An 18246-nucleotide genomic window follows, 5' to 3' on the forward strand; every position below is an offset into this window, starting at 1 on the left:
TTGTTGGAGCGAGAAATGTTTTTGTTTTTGATAAATAAAAACATTTAAAACATGACATTTTCATTATGGATGAAGGACAGTCCAACTTACATGATACAGTCAGTCTGATGTAGTCACTCCACTCTGTTGAGGAATATGAGTCCTTTCTACCCTTACACCTGTAGTCTCCACTGTGGGACTCAGTAGCACTGATAATCCTGTATTCACTGTGTGTTGGAGACTGTGTGTTTGAGCTGGTTGGTTCCCATTCATACGTCCACTGAGTGTCTCCACCTCCATCAATCTCACATCTTATAGTGATCGTCTCACCCCTGAATATCTGAGGCCAGCTGGGTTGAAGGGTCAAACTGGCCCTGTTGGAAACTGTTGACATCAGAAATGTCCAGTTAGGATACAAACAGGATTAAAAACTAAAAAAGTAAAATGTAAACAATGAACTATAATATATAATATTCCATAATAGTTAGTTATGTGGATGCATGTCATTGTATTCAGCAGCAACCTTTAAAAAATAATATTAATACTACTAAACAGCTATAATGTTATTTAAAAGAAAGTCAAGTGCCAAGCAGTGTTAATAGCAGCAGCTTTTGAAGGAATAAAAGAGCTCACAGAGAGTCACAACAGTCTCCCAAAATACCAAAATACTAGCAGCCTTTTAGGATGCATTTAGTACAGAGATACACTGTTTGACCCCAGTCAGTGTGATAATCCCCTGTTGTAAGTCTAGTGTCTAATGTCTATATTATCATGCAGGCTAGTTTGTGACCGGCGAATTCAAAAAACGAGGGTAAACATCGGGGTAGCTTTTCCCAGGAGGAAAGAGCTAATGAAGGAGAAAGACTTTCAAAGGGACGCTGAAGTTGCCTGCTTTCTCCTCGACAGGTAGGCTTCTTGGTACATAACGGCTACCGTAGTTGCAATACGCATTTGAAAACGCGAGGCACTAGAGAGCACTTTTCGTTTGAATGCAAAATACCATTTCACCGCTAGATGGGAGAAATTCCTACACAGTGTCCCTTTAACGGAGTGGCTCCGTCTCCTTCACTGGAGCTCACGCTAGCTGCATCTGGGCTTGAGGTTGGGTTAGCAGCAGCAACAAGTGGCGTGTTAGCATGTGTTCCTGTGAGGTGCTTCATAAGATTTGAGTTGCTTGAGGCAGACGTGGATAAAGTTTTTTTTCCTGGGCATAGTGCATGTTACATAAACATTCTTGCCTTTAACTTCAGTAAGCGAGAAGTAGTGTCGGTACTTCCAGTTTGATATCGCTACCTTTGAATTTCTTCTCGTCGCCATTGTCTCTGTCTTGTGTTTATAGTAGTAGTTAGACAGCGTGCAGTGAGACAGCGTGCAGTGAGACAGCGTGCAGTGAGACAGCGTGAGCAGGGCATCCGCCCACCCAGCCAATCATCATCGCATTTGCAACAGTGTCATCATCACCACCCTGCTCTCTCCCAGCAGCTGATGTGTGTCTGTCAGAAAGCCTGACACCGCTGCGCTTCATTCAACCAACTTATAGTAACGCAAGTAACGCGCCACTTTACGTTCTCAGTAACGGTAACGGCGTTGCAACGAGGGGAAAAGTAATCAATTAGATTACTCCGTTACTTAAAAAAAAATTACGCGTTATACTTCCGCCGTTACTCCCAACACTGGTTCCCAGCCACATCAAATTCCTGGTGAAGTTGTATTGGATATCTTTTTCCTTCGGAATGGATCCATGAGGGAAAACAGTGCCACAAGTAAACGTGTGCATGAAGGCGCAGTACTAGCAGTAGTGTAAAGAGCAAGTCCACATCCAAACAAACACACAGGACTTTCCCCCAGGAGACTGCTGTTTGAGTCCCATGTAAACAATGATTTGGTCAGATACACTCTTTTCCTGAAGCAAGCAAGCTTTATTTTGAAAGTGTAACCGGATGTTGCATATTTATTACAGCTGAAGTGAAATGGGACACTACCATGGTGGTGTATTACAGTCTTTAGCATGATACCACAGTGGCAAAAAAGGAGCTGCAAACAACAATAGAGAATATAGAATATAATATAATATATAAGAATATAATAGAAGCCATCCATCCTGTTTAAAAACTAGAATAAAACAAGACAATCCATCTCAGCTACTGTAAAATATTCAGCAGAATGGTGTTTAATGTCAAGAGAGTCTACAATACTGCATTCAGCTATCATGTGGTTTATCTGATTACAGATATTTATCAATAAAACTGAACAGCATGAAGGAATCAACAATAACTCCTCTATTGTGTCTGCACACACACTGAAGAAGGTCACACAAATAGTCCATTCTCACCATGATAAGAATTTTTTTTTTTTTCAAGAGGTACTGGGCTAACATCATACCAAAGTTGCACATCTTTATGTACATAATCAGACATAAAGGATCCTAAATGTCTGCAGCTGCTTGAGTGATGGCAGAGAGAAAACACACTGCAGCTTAAGACAACACATCCAAATAGACAGAACATAATCAAGAAACATCAACATTTTGACAACACCTACACGACTGCAAATAGACGATAGATAATGTGTGTTGAGGTTCATAGATACATACAAATAGAGTAATAGAGTTTAGAATCTTTGCAAAGGAGCATTGAAGCTGTTGTGGATGTTTGTAGTTAAATGTAAAATGATACATTTATGAAAGAAGACAAATAAGAAAGGAGGAAGTGATCAAGATAAATAAAACATTTTTTAAAACAGAAATAACTAAAACAATTGGTCACCTTCAGCATGTCCGTAGGGGAGTGTATTCAGCACTAAAATAAAGATTAAAACTTCATCAGACAATAATAAAAGGCATTTAAAATCCAGATGCAGTTTCAACACTAGCAACTATTATTCAATCAGCAGTATCAAACATTTCTGTGATGATATTCTGTGAGTAAGTAAGGTATGGAACTATTGCATTCATAGGTTTGACACTCTTCACTGTTAATCTGCAAATCTGTACTGTACATGCATTGTGCAAATATGTGGGCAAAGTAGTTTATTTAACACAGTCTTCCACTCTAAACCAAACCAAATCAGAAACATAGATCATTCCTAGAAAACTTGTTGACAAAAAACTCAGAGTCTGCCTCTGAAAGTCACAAAATTAGAAAGTCACTGATGTACTCACAGAATAACCCCAGCACACAGAGCAAAGTGTGCCCCATCTTCACATCCAGCACCGACACTGTCACTCTGCTGCTCTGCTTCTGAGGAAATGTTTCTACTTTGCAATAATAAAACAGAGAGAGAGAGGAGTTACATTTCATAGAACTTTTTCATCAACTCCTCCTTCTGGGTATAGCCTGTCTGTTCTTCCTTCCCTTTTACACAAAACTCAAACTGCAGTGGTTTTGACCACATTGACATGTTCACACTTCCTGCCCACTGATAAGATATATTAAGGTGTCGACTGCACAAAGGTTTTCTGGTCCAAAAATTGTTTTGATTAAAAAATGTCATTAACATAATAAATAAATAAATAAGAGTAATTATTACAAATGCATGAAGAACATTGAATTTACTCATATCACACAATACACTAACATTGTATCGTTAATTTGTGCATGTTTCTATTCCAACTGTACTTGTATCAGTGCTTGTATTGCAAAGAGTGCATTCAGAAAGTTGTAGCCTTATAAAAATGTTTGTATTATTATTATTCATACCTTTTCTCTATGAAATTTAGTTTGGGTGCCTCCTCAGAGACAATGTGCTCTGGCTCTTTTCACTCGCACCTCTGTTCATGAGACTATTTCAGTTGCATTCGAGCTCAGTCACTTCCTGTTGGTGAAGTCATGGCCAAACTTGAAACCAGTATTTTTCCCACTCAGCTTTATTTGTATAGCACCTTTCATACAGCCCAGTGCTTCACATAGCAACACTGAAACAACAGACCAAAAATAAAAACAATCAATGAATACAATTTTGCAAGACTAAAACTTAATGCAATGAAAACAATACAACGTAAAAAAAAAAAAAATAAGTCAATATAAGGAATACTGAACTATAATATTACTCCAAATTAAAAGCCTAATGGATTGTTAACCCCCTTTTAAAAATACAGAGTGAGCTCACATAGTGAAAAGTGGTCATATAAGGATTCTGTGCTGGGATGATCTCTGCAATTCCCCATGGATTACTAAATGAGTATAACCTGTGGATGTCCCTTTTAAAACTGTGCTGTAGACGGGTAGGAACTTTATTAGACACAACAGGCTCCATTACCCAGGACAGCCTCAGCATTCCTGAAGGGCTCAGGATCAGCACCTTGGACAGCGACATTGGAATGTTTTCAAAGATCCACCAGAGCTGAAATTTACAGTTTACAGTTACCTTGTTGTTATTCAAAAGCCTCCACATAGATAAGGTCACACTGAGGGCAGTCATATAGCATTATCAGAGGCAGAGCCTTTCTGTGTGGACTGCATGTTTTCCCTGTGTTTACGTGGGTGCTGTATTATCTATATCATCTAGTTAGCATGCTAACCAGCTAGCCTCAACCTGTCCTGTCCAGTGGCGCTCCCAGAAACTTTACAAAGGGGCGACGAGATGGGGTCACGGATAGTCAAAGGCATTTGGCTGGCTGTCTATGCATTTGTTCCTCTATTCTCTCAAAACAGATAGAAAATGACATCAACATACATACATAGTACCTGATGTAAAATATTACATAAAAACATATTATGCATACAGAACTCATTACACATTATGCATATAGGCAGTGAGGTGGGCCCAGTGGTGTGCCCAGAATCAAAATTCATAATTTAATTTGGCACATTTAAAAAGATTGCCAGTAAATTCTCATCAGATATTAATCTACAACAGAGGTCAGATATAAAATGCATAAAGGGGAAATAAAATCAAATGAACAAAATACTGAAATAAACCGCTCCATGTGTTTTGTTCCAATGTGCTATAGAGATTATTTTGCAACTAAAGTGTGGGAAGAAACAAGAAAGGCCGATGCTTATCAGTATGAGTGAAAAACAAACAACCTCCAGTTCCTCTGTACACATAAAGATGTGTAGCAAGAATTAGTCATCACCACATTCACACCAGAGCTAATGTGTTTACGCATAGAAAAAAAGTGAGCTTATATACTCTGCAGAATGTACAATAGGACATTAAATGGAAATTAAATAAAGTGCAAAGCAGAGATAATAATCGATGATGTATGTGAGAAAGCCTGCTGTTAACGAGTGATGACATCATGACTACCCTAGTGGTAGTATGCAGTAGTTAGTGACTGACATTAATTGAACTGCAAGCTGACCCATAATGACCTCCTGTGTGATGATCTCAATACAAACTCTGAGCATGACAGCAGTTCTTATCTTCACATCAGAGTAAACAGAGCTCTCCTCTGGTTCATGTTGCTTCTCTGTTGAGATAATCAGAAAAAATATCAATACTTACTTCTTGCTACTTCAGGCCAAAACATCTCAAAATGACTATTTATTGCAATTATTTGGAGTACTCACCTTGTTTTCAAATGTTTTTAAGTTCAATCGAAGGATATGTCACATCCTGGATATCATCTGCATTTGAAATACACATATTTTATAGTTAAATGATTTTATATCCCTCATTATCTGTCCCCTGAATCAGGGATCTCAAACTGTCAACCCAGGGACCATGTTGAACCCTCCATCCCTCTCGCGCCGTCGCATGACATGATATAATATGGCATGAAAATATAATATAATTTGGCCTGCAAAATGTATTTTTTCTAGTTGTTTTATGTCAATTTAAACTAATGTAAATGAACAATAAATTCAAATTGGGATTCATCCCCTGGGTTTCATGGATGTCTATACAAATGTTTGCCCTAATGTTATCTAATTATTTTGTTTATTGTTGTACATATTGTTGTACATATCGTCTGTACAAAACAGTGGATGACATATTACAGTCTGGACCAAAATGGTGTACTGTACCATTTTCAGTGTCTTCAGGGCCTTTGATTGATTCATGGAGACAATCATCACCTACAGAGCAGTGGAAATAAAGCCAAATTTAAATTAATCAATTTAACTGCATGATACTAAGTAATATGATATGAATGTCTGTAAAATACAGTTATATTTCAGTCTGGACCAAAGTGGTGGACCCACTGATTCCCAGTGGCTGCCACTGTATACTGTACCTTCATCAGTGTCTTCAGAGCCTTTGATTGATTCATAGATACAATCATCACCTACACAGCAGTGGAAATAAAGCCAAATTTAAATTAATCAATTTAACTGCATGATACTAAGTAATATGATATGAATGTCTGTAAAATACAGTTATATTTCAGTCTGGACCAAAGTGGTGGACCCACTGACTCCCAGTGGCTGCCACTGTATACTGTACCTTCATCTGTGTCTTCAGAGCCTTTGATTGATTCATATATACAATCATCACCTACAGAGCAGTGGAAATAAAGCCAAGGTCACATTAATCAATTTGAGTAAGTAAACATCCTGTGATATGAATATCTGTACAAGTACAGTTATATTACAGTCTGGATCAAAGTGGTGAACCCACTGATCAACATTGCTGTGGTTAGAGCCACAACACCAGTAGTCTCTTGGGATGGTGGCTCAATAGTTAGCACATCTTCCAACTTGAAGATTGCGGTTTTAAAACCTGGTTGGTAAAAGCTCTGTATGGACATTGCCAGTGTGAAGTTTTGTTATCTAGAAAAAGGAATACTAATAATAAGATTTTAAGTAATTTCATCCTGTTTTAAGACTTCTGGTAGCTGGGCATCCTGACTTGGTAGCCAGATTTGCTTACTGCAAGGAAAATATTTTTTTGACATTGTTAATAAAAAAGAATGAACTGTACCGTTTTCAGTGTCTTCAGGGTGTGTGATTGATTCATAGAGAGAAGTATCACCTACAGAGCAGAATAAACCTTTTTAAACATATGATACTAATCTAACATACTCTGATTATTTCTAAATGTGTCTTTAAATGTGCGAATGCAAATAACATGTATATGATTAGTTTAAAAGTTTACCATGGAGAAGAGTGGAGTACATATCACATTGAGCCTCATTCTGGTTGACCACATGATTTGTATCGGAGTCCTGATTGACGCTCTCAGACTGGTTTGATCTACAACATGAAGCAAATACAACACATTTAAATAAGAACATGGAATGTATTGTTGTTATGTTCAAAAAGAGAGTGTTCAACCAACCTGATACAGCATGAACCTGTGAAATATATATTTGTTGTTAAATGGTTTGTACTTTGTGATAGTGCTATTCTATGGATAAAATGTGTAATATAGAATGTTAGATATCAGATTATGATAGAAGAAGGTCTCACCTTTGAACGGTCTGTAGTAACACAAAAGGAGCAATGATGAGTGTTGAATGATGAGTATGATTCCACAAACCAACCTAACAATCGACGACACAGGAAATGAAGCGCTTTCAGGCCTGGACACTGCAATAATAATAAATAATAACTGTTATTATAGCAATGCAAATATTGTTTTAATCTTACTCACCGTTAACTGACATCTCTGTGCTGACACTTGTTTTGAGCATTCACACTTGTAGAAACCCTCATCTGACTTTGACACTGCAGAGATATTCAGCTCCCTTCTGATATCATTTTGAGTGAGTTTCTCATTTCGATAGAAAAACACATTGGACTCATTTGTTTGCCTTTCAATATGCAGCTCTTTAGATATTTAGTTTACAAAGTGACAATATCAAAGTGGTATTTTTTGTTTGTTTGCTTTTATGAAAAATAGAAAAAGCTGTTGCCACATGCCAAACAACTCAAATGTGGACAAACTTCAAATGTAAAATATTAAAATTGTTTTTCAATTGTTTAAATAAATACCAAGCAGTTTGAAGTTGGTCCAGAGCTGAGTCTTTTGCCGTGCGGTTTTGCATTACCTGTATTTGACCAGCACCCGACTGAATTATACTGCTGTGAGAATGACTTCTGATTTTCTAACTGATTGTACATTGAATTTGATCAAAATAATCTTTTGGAACGGTTCAATGACATAAATATTGAGCTTTTTGAGTTAATGTTCAAAGAAAACAAAATGTGACAAAATACTGTCAAACACAGGTGACATTTCTGGCAAAAGTTTTGTTGTAACTTGTTTTGCCTACAAAGTTGCTATTAAATAATGATGAAGACTCATGTTGAAATATCATAAAACAGGCTAAACCGTTTTTGGTTAAATCTACAGAAAATAGTAACAACTATTTTGGTTACTGTTTGTCCCTTACGATCGCTTAAGATACCATGTACCAGAGGCCAGTGTACTGTACTCCACAATGCAGATGTACATAACATCTTGGGCTGAAACACATAATGGGATGTTTAAAATAATTTCTAAAAGAAAAAGAAAATGTAATGAAGCCATACTCTGTATAGTGATGTTGACGGCGTTGCTGAACTCTCCTGATCCAGACTCACACCAGTACACTGCATCACTCTGCTGAGAACTGTCTATGTTGCATGTGGATCTAGTCACTTTCCCCCTATAGAAGCAGTATGACTGGTAGCTGTTCTCAGTAAACCTCCTCAGTCTCCACTCAGTAGAGTTTCCCTCACAGTTCACTGAGACAGAGTCAGAGGTGACGTGTTGCAATCTGTCAGGACTCACTGTGAGAGACGCTGATGGATGAAAATCTGAAAAACAACATGTAATAATGGATCAAACAGAGACAGTGGTCTTAAGATTAATAATGTCATAATGCAAATATTCAGTTGCTTTTATTGCTGAGGATTAGTGCAAACATTGCAAAAAAGAAACTTTACAAACACTCTCCTCTTGTCTGTAAAGTGGGAAACGTCCTGCCTTTAACTGCAACCTTTTAAAAATACAGGGGGTCAGTATTGTCATCCTAAAATTGCCTCTCTATACACAGTGCAATCTTGTTTGGTTTTTCATTTCCTGAATTTGACTGTTTTGTCTGACTGTACACCTAACTGACCTTGTTAGTGGACTTTAAACAAACCATGTCCTGCAAGTATCCAAAGTAAAAGTACTCATTGAAAGAGTTTCAGTCAACGTCTCATATCTCTCTTTTTTATGTTTTTCATGATAAAGTTAAAGTGTTACCACAGTCAATGCATTACTTCTATTGGGGAGCATGAACATACACAGCCAATTTTTTGTCAACAAAGGTGTTAGTTTTCAAGGTACTTAAAAATAGATGAGCCGAGGTGATAAAACAACATCTGCTTCTTGAGAGGACAGACAGAAACAAACTGACCTCCAGACCAGACAAACATAGGTTTACTGTCCTGAGAGTAATACACTGGATCTCCTCTTCCAGCTCTGCACATATATCCTGCTGTGTGTATCTGTCCATGTACGATGTAGGAATCCTGTTCAGTCCCATTGCTGCTGCCAGGTAGCAGCTCATAGCTGTAGTTGGATGATAGATCAGGAACAGCCTTATACCAGTAGAACCTCCATCCTGCAGATGGATGTTCAACCTCACAGTTCAGAGTTACAGAGTCTCCAGGACTCAGCCATAATGGAGACACAGTGAGGACAGACTGAGGTTCTGTTGGAAAAGTGGTTTTTCAGAATGTAAACATGTATCAATAGTGGATCAAATGCATCCTGTACAATCAGTACATACAAACTTGAAGATTTACTTTACTTAAAACACATATCAACCAAACAGCCATTTAGTGCACTGTATAATATTAAAATAAATATGATGAGACTTACTGTCTAATACTGTCAATTTGATGGGATCACTCCAATCTGTTGAAGACTGTTGAGCATGTTTCATTCTGCCCTTACACCTGTACTCTCCACTGTGGGATACAGTAGCAGACCAAATACTGTGTTCATTTTGATTTGAAGGTTTTTCTGAGCTGGGTGTTTTCCATTCATACGTCCACTGAGTGTCTCCTACTCCCTGGATTTCACATCTGAAAGTGATCGTCTCACCACTGAATATCTGAGGCCAGTTGGGCTGAAGGGTCAAACTGGCCCTGTTGGAAACTGTTGACATCAAATACAAACAGGATTAAAAACTAACCAGATATAATGCAATCATTTTCTGCTATAATCTTTATATTAAACATTTAAAAAATCATATCAACATCTCCACCGTTAAAGCACAACAATTCTAATGTTGCAAATTGTTTAACAGACACTACTCACAAGGTCACTAAAGTGTCAAACAGTATTAATCGTAGCAACTGCTGAAGGAATACAAGAGCTCACAGTAGCGATCACAACAGTCTCCCACCGGATACATTTAGTACAGAGACTTGACTGTTTGACCCCAGCAATATGGAAAAACATTTTGGCGTAAGTGTTGTGCTTTATGTCTAGTGGTTAATAACAAATGGTTTCAATAAATTGTCTATTAACAAATCAGCAAAGTTTTACTCAACATTAGGATTTAAAGTTTATGGAACTTAAAATCCTAATAATTTTAATAAAAGAAAATTGTGATTTGGCATCAGTAACATTTATTTTTACCTTCCAGCACAATCTGTCATCACTAACCCTGTAAATCTAGAGAAATCTCAACAGTTTTTCGGCTGTGTGTGTTCACTCTACCTTCCATTTTGGTCATTTTCTTCTGAACACTCATTTGCATCACTCCAAATTTCTCAAAAAACAGTCACACCATGAGGTGTAAATACAACAGAGAAAAATCCCAATTTACTATTGGAATATCTTATTAAAGGACATTTTTGTGAAGTGATATTAAAAATGTGGTATTTTAAGTAGTACAGTATTTATTATTGTAATTCATTAAACTATGCCACACATGTTAAAGTCCAGAAAAAGATAGGAATGATAGGAATATTACAGTTACTGTTGACTAATGTTCTGTTTTTTTCATAATTCAGTAGGCACTTCTGACAAATATTACAGATTCTATTTTCTTTTTCAGTCACTGGGGAAGAGGGACCACAAACAAAGCTCCACCCTCCTTCTGACAGTCCACCTGTTCAGCTCCAGACACATGATCATTTTTAATTTATGTTCTTTTTTGCTACTGTACCAAAATGAGTATTTTCTTTACTACTGATCACAGATTTTAATAATGCATATTGTTTTATTCCAGAAGAAATAACTAAACTCACCAGTTGCCTGAATGGTGACTTTATTGCTGTTCTCTGCGAAGAACAGTGGATCTCCTCTTCCTCCTCTGCAGTGGTAGAGACCTCCTTGTGAGACACTGATAACTCTGTCTGGTACACCATCCCTTATGAGCTGAGCTTCAGAAGAGTCTGATGTACGTTTGAACCAGTAGTATTTCCAGTCAAAAGAGCCCCAGACATAACAGGTCAGTGTCACAGTGCCCCCTACTGGTATGATGGTATTGTGTGCTGTCAGTGTGGTCTTAGGTTTATTTGCTGTTCAGTTTAGAGAAAAAACAAAAACAGGTAAATAACTTCCCTCAGAAAAATGTTGTTGCTTCATAACATAAACATAAAAATATTCACCATAACAGACTTATAAATAATCATACTCTTTGAACAATAAATCATTAAAAACTGTGCATGTAACACATGACACTCCTTGGTCAATAATACAGTCGTTACCACAAAGCTAACTAGTTGCTGTTGATGTATTATTAGTGCAGTTTTTCAGTGGACACAGAATAGCTATGGCGATCATGTGATGCATGGTTCCCATATAAAAAACGTTCACAGCTAGTAGGTAAAAAGGTGTCCTGTTGGTGAGTTCAGCACAGATTCAGTGCGATTTTTAATCACTTGGACTTTAACTGTGTAGTTCTCTGTTCTTACCTGTGAATCATTAGAATTGAACAGTACAATGTATGATGGTTTCTCTAAAGTTATTCTGTTTTCACACTAAGGAACACAATTCCTTACTTCTGTTCTGCAAGCGACTTCATTATTATTGTTAGAGGGATAAATGTTTCCTGTGGCTTTATTTGTATGGATAAAAGCATAAAAGCATGTAATTTTCCATATGAATAACAGACAGTCCAACTTACGTGATACCTTCAATCTGATGACATTACTCCACTCTGTTGAGGAATATGAGTCATTTCTAGCCTTACACCTGTATACTCCACTGTGGGACACAGTAGCACTGATAATCCTGTATTCACTTTTTGTTGGAGACTGTGAGTTTAATTTGTCTGGTTTCCATTCATACGTCCACTGAGCGTCTCCACCTCACACCTGAGAGTGATCGTCTCACCACTGAATATCTGAGGCCAGTTAGGTTGAAGGGTCAAACTGGCCCTGTTGGGAACTGTTGACATCAGAAATGTCCAGTTAGGAAACAAACAGGATTAAAAACAAACCAAGAACAAAAAAGAATACAAATGCAACTCAACATTTACAGTTCAAAGTACTCAAAGGTCAGAGGTCAGAGGTCGGCTCAAAGGCCAAAGTGCCAAGCAGTGTTAACAGCAGATGCTGAAGGGATAAAAGGGCTCAAAGAGAGTCACAGCACTCTACCAAATTCCAAAATATGAGTAGCCTTCCACAGGAGGCATTTAGTAAGCTTACAGTTTTATATGCCATGTGTCTAATATCAAGATCGTCTAGATTAGGCTGGTTACTGAAAATTCACAAACAGTTTAAATCCGAGGAACAAGTTAGAACCTGTTACTTATTTAACGTTAAGATTTTAAGGTTATGCAACTAAAATCTTAATCAAATAAAGAGATATTTAATTTGTTATCAATAACCCTTTACATCTAGAGAAACAGATGTGCTATGAGCCACCTCAACTTCCTTAAATTAACAACTACTGTATTAGTAGTAGCATTGTGTAACTTTTTAATTCAGAACACTCAGAAACTCTCACACCAAAGCATGTAGAACTGCAGATCCACTAAAGGATACCGTATCAGTCTCACAGTTTGTCTCACTCAGAAGTGAAAAGACACACAGACTTTCACCCAAGAGACTGCTGTTAGAATCCTGAGTGAAACCAAAAGTCCACATTGATTTAGTCAGATACGATATTTTCCTAAACCCAACCAAGTAGATTTTGTTGCCTAAACCAAACTGCAAACTCAGCTAGCTTTATTTTGAAAGTGTAACTGCACATTGCGTATTTATTACTGCTAAAACATGACCCTACCCTGGTAGACCGGTGTGTGTGTGTGTGTGTGTGTGTGTGTGTGTGTGTGTGTGTGTGTGTGTGTGTGTGTGTGTGGACAGGGTTTGGTCTGATGCTGGGTTAACAAAAAGGAAACTAATAGAGGAAATATATTCATCTTTCATCATTGAAATATATCTAACAAAACAATATAGAAGCCATCCCTACTATTTAAAATCTAGAATAAAACAAGAAAATCCATCTCAGCTACAGTAAAACATTAAAGTTTTACAGTGTTATTTAATGGGGATTACACACAATTTTTACCTGATTACAGATATTTGTGATTACAATTATGTCTGTACACAAATACAAAGATCAAACAAATAGCCCATTGTCACCATGACGAAGAATATAATATATTTTTCAAACTTTTCTCAGAGAAGTAGAGGCACTGGGCCAACATCATTTCTTCATTAGGGCTCTTTTTTTCTTCTGACAATGGATTTCTGCCACACCGTAGGCAGCTGTTGTGGAGGTAATCTAATCATTTTATAATTTGATATATGGAGTAAAATGATACGTATATGAAAGAACACAAATGCAAAAGAAGGAAGTGAACAAGAGTGAAACAGCAGGTGATAAATAGAAGATAAATAATGAATGAATAAATATTCTTTAAAAAACTGGGAAAAAACAATTGGTCACCTTCAGCATGTCCGTAGGGGAGTGTATTCAGCACTAAAATAAAGATTAAAACTTCATCAGACCATATTAATTGGCATTTAAAATCCAGCTATTGTTCGGTCAATTAACAGTATCAAACATTTCTGTGATGATATTCTGTGAGTTATTAAAGAGGTAGGATACAAATAAAGAAAATTATTTTTTTTAAATGAAATATATAAAATAAAATAAGCAATACATTTAAATCCAGAGGTACAATAACTTAGATCAGTGGTTCTCAAGCCGGGGTGTTCCACAGACAGTTATCAGAAAAATGGGGAATATTCTAATTTCATCATTATTTCATTGATGTGAAGTTTGGCCAATGAGAGACTGTAAAATAATGACTCATCTGTTGGTTTCACACTCTTCACTGTTAATCTGCCAATCTACAGTATAGAGAGTTATGGAATAACCAAATCTTATCAGATGGGGATCGCAAATAAAAATAAAAATAATTGTCTGCGGCTTGATTTGTATCAATTTGTCAGTCCTTGAAACCAAAAAGGTTTGAGAACCACTGCCTTAGACCACATACTCTAAACCAAACCAAATCAGTGGCCAAGACAAAACTACCATGATGAGAAACGTCTGCCTCCGTAAGTCACAAAATAAAAAAGTCACTGATGTACTCACAGAATAACCCCAGCACACACAGCAAAGTGTGCCCCATCTTCACATCCAGCACCGACACTGTCGCTCTGCTGCTCTGCTTCTGAGGAATTGTTTCTACTTTGCAACAATAAAGCAGAGAGAGAGGTTTTATTCCATGTAAATGGGAGGTTTTCATCAACTCCTCCTTCTGGGTATAGCTTTGTTCTTCCTTCCTTCCTTCCCTTTTACACAGAACTCAAACTGCAGTGGTTTTGACCACAACATACTTTGGCAGGTTTACACTTCCTGCCCACTGACAAGATATATTAGCTTGTCTGTTGTACAAAGGTTCCTTGTCCATAAAATATTGAATAACAAAGAAGTAATCACTGTCCATCAATGAAACATAAGACCATTGATTTTTAATCATATCACATCATAAACTACTATTGTATTGTTAATTTGTGCATGTTTTGCAGTATTTGTCCTCTGTTCTTGCATCCACTGAGCCTGTATTGCAATTAGATTAATGTTCATATATGTTTTTATACAGTGCATTCAGAAAGTATTCAAAACCTTCACCATCACATTTTGTTATATTGCAGCCTTATGTTAAAATCATTTAAATGTACGTTTTCCCCTTATTGATATACACTGATTACCCCATAATGACAACACAAGAACATGATTTTTTGAAATGTATTAAAAATTAAAAGTTGATGAATTATCAGACTGATTCAAACAACATGTTGCTTTGGCTCTCCTCAAACTTACTTCTGTTTGTGAGACCATTTCAGTTTTACCCGAGCTCAGTCACTTCCTGTGGGTTAAGTCACGGACAAACTTGAAACCAAGATTTTAACAACCCAACATTATTCATATAGCACCTTTCACGCAGCCCAGTGCTTCACATAACAACACTGACACAACACAGATAAAAAAAATGAACATCAATGAATACACTTTTGAAGACTAAAAGTTAATACAATAAAAACAAAAACATCAATAAATAAAAGTTCATGTAAAAGTGTAGAAACTAAGCCTATAACACTACTGTAGATAGGTAGGCACTTTATTAATTATAAACACAACAGGCGTCATTTTCCAGGACAGTTTCAGCATTCCTGGAGGGCCCAGGATCAGCACCTTGGACAGCGACAGTAACAGCGGAATGTTTTCCAAATGTTTTTCAAGATCCACCGGAGCTGAACAACCTTAATCACAGCTGAACTTAAAATATAAGGAAAAATATTGGGTGACAGTAACAGTTCACAGTAGTTTTGTGTTCATTCAAAAGCCTCCACACAGATAAGGTCTCACTGAGAGCTGGCCCTCATAGCATTATCAAAATGCACATCCCAGCTGGGGCAGGGCGAGTTTACGTGGGTTTCCTCTGGGTGCTCCAGTTTCTCCCACCATCATAACATGTATGTGACGTTAATTCTTTAGTCAGTGCCCTTGAGGAAGGCACTGGCTCAGATCCGCTCCTAATACAGTGGGTTAAATGCAGAGGATGAATATCCCTACGGGGATCAATAAAGGATAACTTAACATTTAGTTAATGTGGGCCAAAGCCAAAGCCTTATTTGTGAAGAGGTCTGTATTAATTATTGAAAATAAGGTAACTAAATGTGACAAAAATACCAATATGAAGAAATACCAAAACACTTCCGTTGTTGTGTAGTTTTAAATGTCACCGATGCCCCTCTTCATTTGTGCCCTGATGCAATATATTCGTTATATATGTAAAACAGAATCACAACAATATATTATATTAGTTATAGTTATAGAGTATGTACTGCTACAGAGCCAAAGTGTGTAGTTCTGTGCCACTGAAAACCAACTACATTACAGATACAAGTGCAACTTGTAAGTGCAACATGCTGGCTAAGAGAGGGGCAAGGACTTTATCTCCCTAGTAAACATATAGGGGTGTTGTGTGCCATCTTACAGTGTCATATGTAACCCTTAACTTAACCCCTAAACTTCAGATATAAAATACATCAAGCAGAAATCAAATAAGCAAAATACTGAAATAAACTGTTGCATGTGTTTTCTTCCATTAGGTTACGATTTTTTCGCAACTTGCGCCTAAGAAGAAACAATTGTATAAGCATGAGTGAAAAATAAACAACTTTCTTGTTCCACTTTTAACATAGATATGTGTTGCTGTGATAGCAAGAATTGGACAGTGTTATCACACATTCACACCATTGCTAAGGTGTCAGAAAAGAAGAAAAGAACACTGCAGGTTAAACACTGAGACTTCTGAGTACAATGCAAGGTAATAAACCTGTTAATAATTACATTATGACTTTCAGTTTCTGCAGCCACTGCATGCAGAGCAGTGTAAAGCCCAGACACTTTCTTCTAGTTTCTACCCACTGTTTGTGTGTTTTTTTTTTTTTTTTTTTTTTTTTTTTTTTTTTTTTTTTTTTTGGGGTTTTTTTTCCTTTTTAGCCATTGCTAGTTTGGTTTTGTTTCTAGTTTGAATTCAAATCACCATAATGTAAATTATAAAGATAATGTACTCATGTTTTCAGCAAGTTGCATGTTAATTTTATATACCATGATTACCTATCATTATTCTTTTTGTAGACCACACAAACATAGTCACCTTGGTATCAGCATGTATGTGTCTGTCCACTGTGATTCATACAATAAAACTCACTGACCTAAGGATCTCCCTCCTACCCTGATTCTTTGACGACTGAACTATATCCATATCTGCTGACCCAAACCAGTTAAATCCTTTAGCAATTAAAACATAATGCTGGTGCAAAAACCAACCAGTTTCAAGCATTAGTGTGGTGCTAAAGATGGAACACATCGCTACCAGGAACTGAACCCTGGGAACGGAGCAAAGCAGGGTAATATGTTTAGCTTTGAAGCAGTCAGAGGTATGAGTATAAGGGACAAGCATGCGCAAGAATAATTCAGCTTTTTGAGTATGTGGCTCATGAGTCATCCTGACATGGCATCTTAAACTTAACTACAGCAGCTGTAGTTCTAGACTAATTTTCAGTACTTGCATTTTGTTGGTATCAACTAAGGTAGTTCAGCACCCCCTGGTGGTTGTTTATGGGAATAGCTTCCATTTTAACTACACAATGTCTGGGGTCTAACAGGTATATTGACTGACTGACATTCATGTTTTGTTTTACATTAGAGCATTTCAATCTGTGGTTGATAATGTTAATTTAAACAAAAGTTTAAAAAGTTGAATACCCCATTGTTTACAGATGTAATATTGAATTAAAGCACACATTTTTATTCTTGCTACTTCAAAAGCGTCCCTCTATGCAGAGATATTTATGCAGCAAAGCCTTCATTATGGATACACTCCATACATGGACAATCTACATGTGTATTACGTATTTAGTTACATGTCCTTAATTAATAATTCTTTATAGTCAGACCACAAGATCTAGGGCTGCCATGCATGAGTCTCAGCTGGGTTAACCAGTGATATATGCTCAATTAAAATGACTGGATACAAAATATTACTATTACAAAATATATAAAAATTAAAAGATACTTTCTTAAAAGCACAGGACAGCACTTGCTCACACTTATATAATCTAGTAATAGACATAGTACTGACACCTTAAACTTCAGCTTTATTCCTCATGGTTTAATGATGCAGGATTTCATGAAGTGTCTCAGGTTCATTAAAGGTAGCTGGTCAGCATTTATGGGTTGTTAAGACCAGTGGAAACACAAGCAACTGGACTCAAATGCATGACAGGAGACAGGATATTGATACAGAAATACTCAGTCTTTACTTGCCAGAATGGGGTCGGTACACAGAGGGTCAGGCAGCACGAGCAAACAAATCCAAAGGAAAAAGCTGAGGCAGAGTCCAAAAACCAGGCAGACATCCAAGCA

General features: G+C 37.0%; 1 protein-coding gene and 1 long non-coding RNA gene across 6 annotated transcripts in view; one reads left to right on the forward strand and one right to left on the reverse strand.

Annotated features, from left to right (window-relative positions):
- Positions 1-18246, reverse strand: part of LOC127363445 (obscurin-like) — a 116455-nt gene that overhangs the window by 71705 nt on the left and 26504 nt on the right. The window contains exon 4 of the mRNA XM_051399880.1: positions 91-363. Within this exon, the coding sequence (XP_051255840.1) occupies positions 91-363 (273 nt within the window). The remainder of the gene's footprint in view (positions 1-90; positions 364-18246) is intronic.
- The window catches only part of LOC127363450 (uncharacterized), a 95714-nt gene that overhangs the window by 67132 nt on the left and 10336 nt on the right, over positions 1-18246 (forward strand). The gene's annotated exons all lie outside the window — the stretch shown is intronic.

This window comes from Dicentrarchus labrax, unplaced genomic scaffold (assembly GCF_905237075.1).
Source record: "Dicentrarchus labrax unplaced genomic scaffold, dlabrax2021, whole genome shotgun sequence".
Classification (NCBI taxonomy): domain Eukaryota; kingdom Metazoa; phylum Chordata; class Actinopteri; family Moronidae; genus Dicentrarchus; species Dicentrarchus labrax.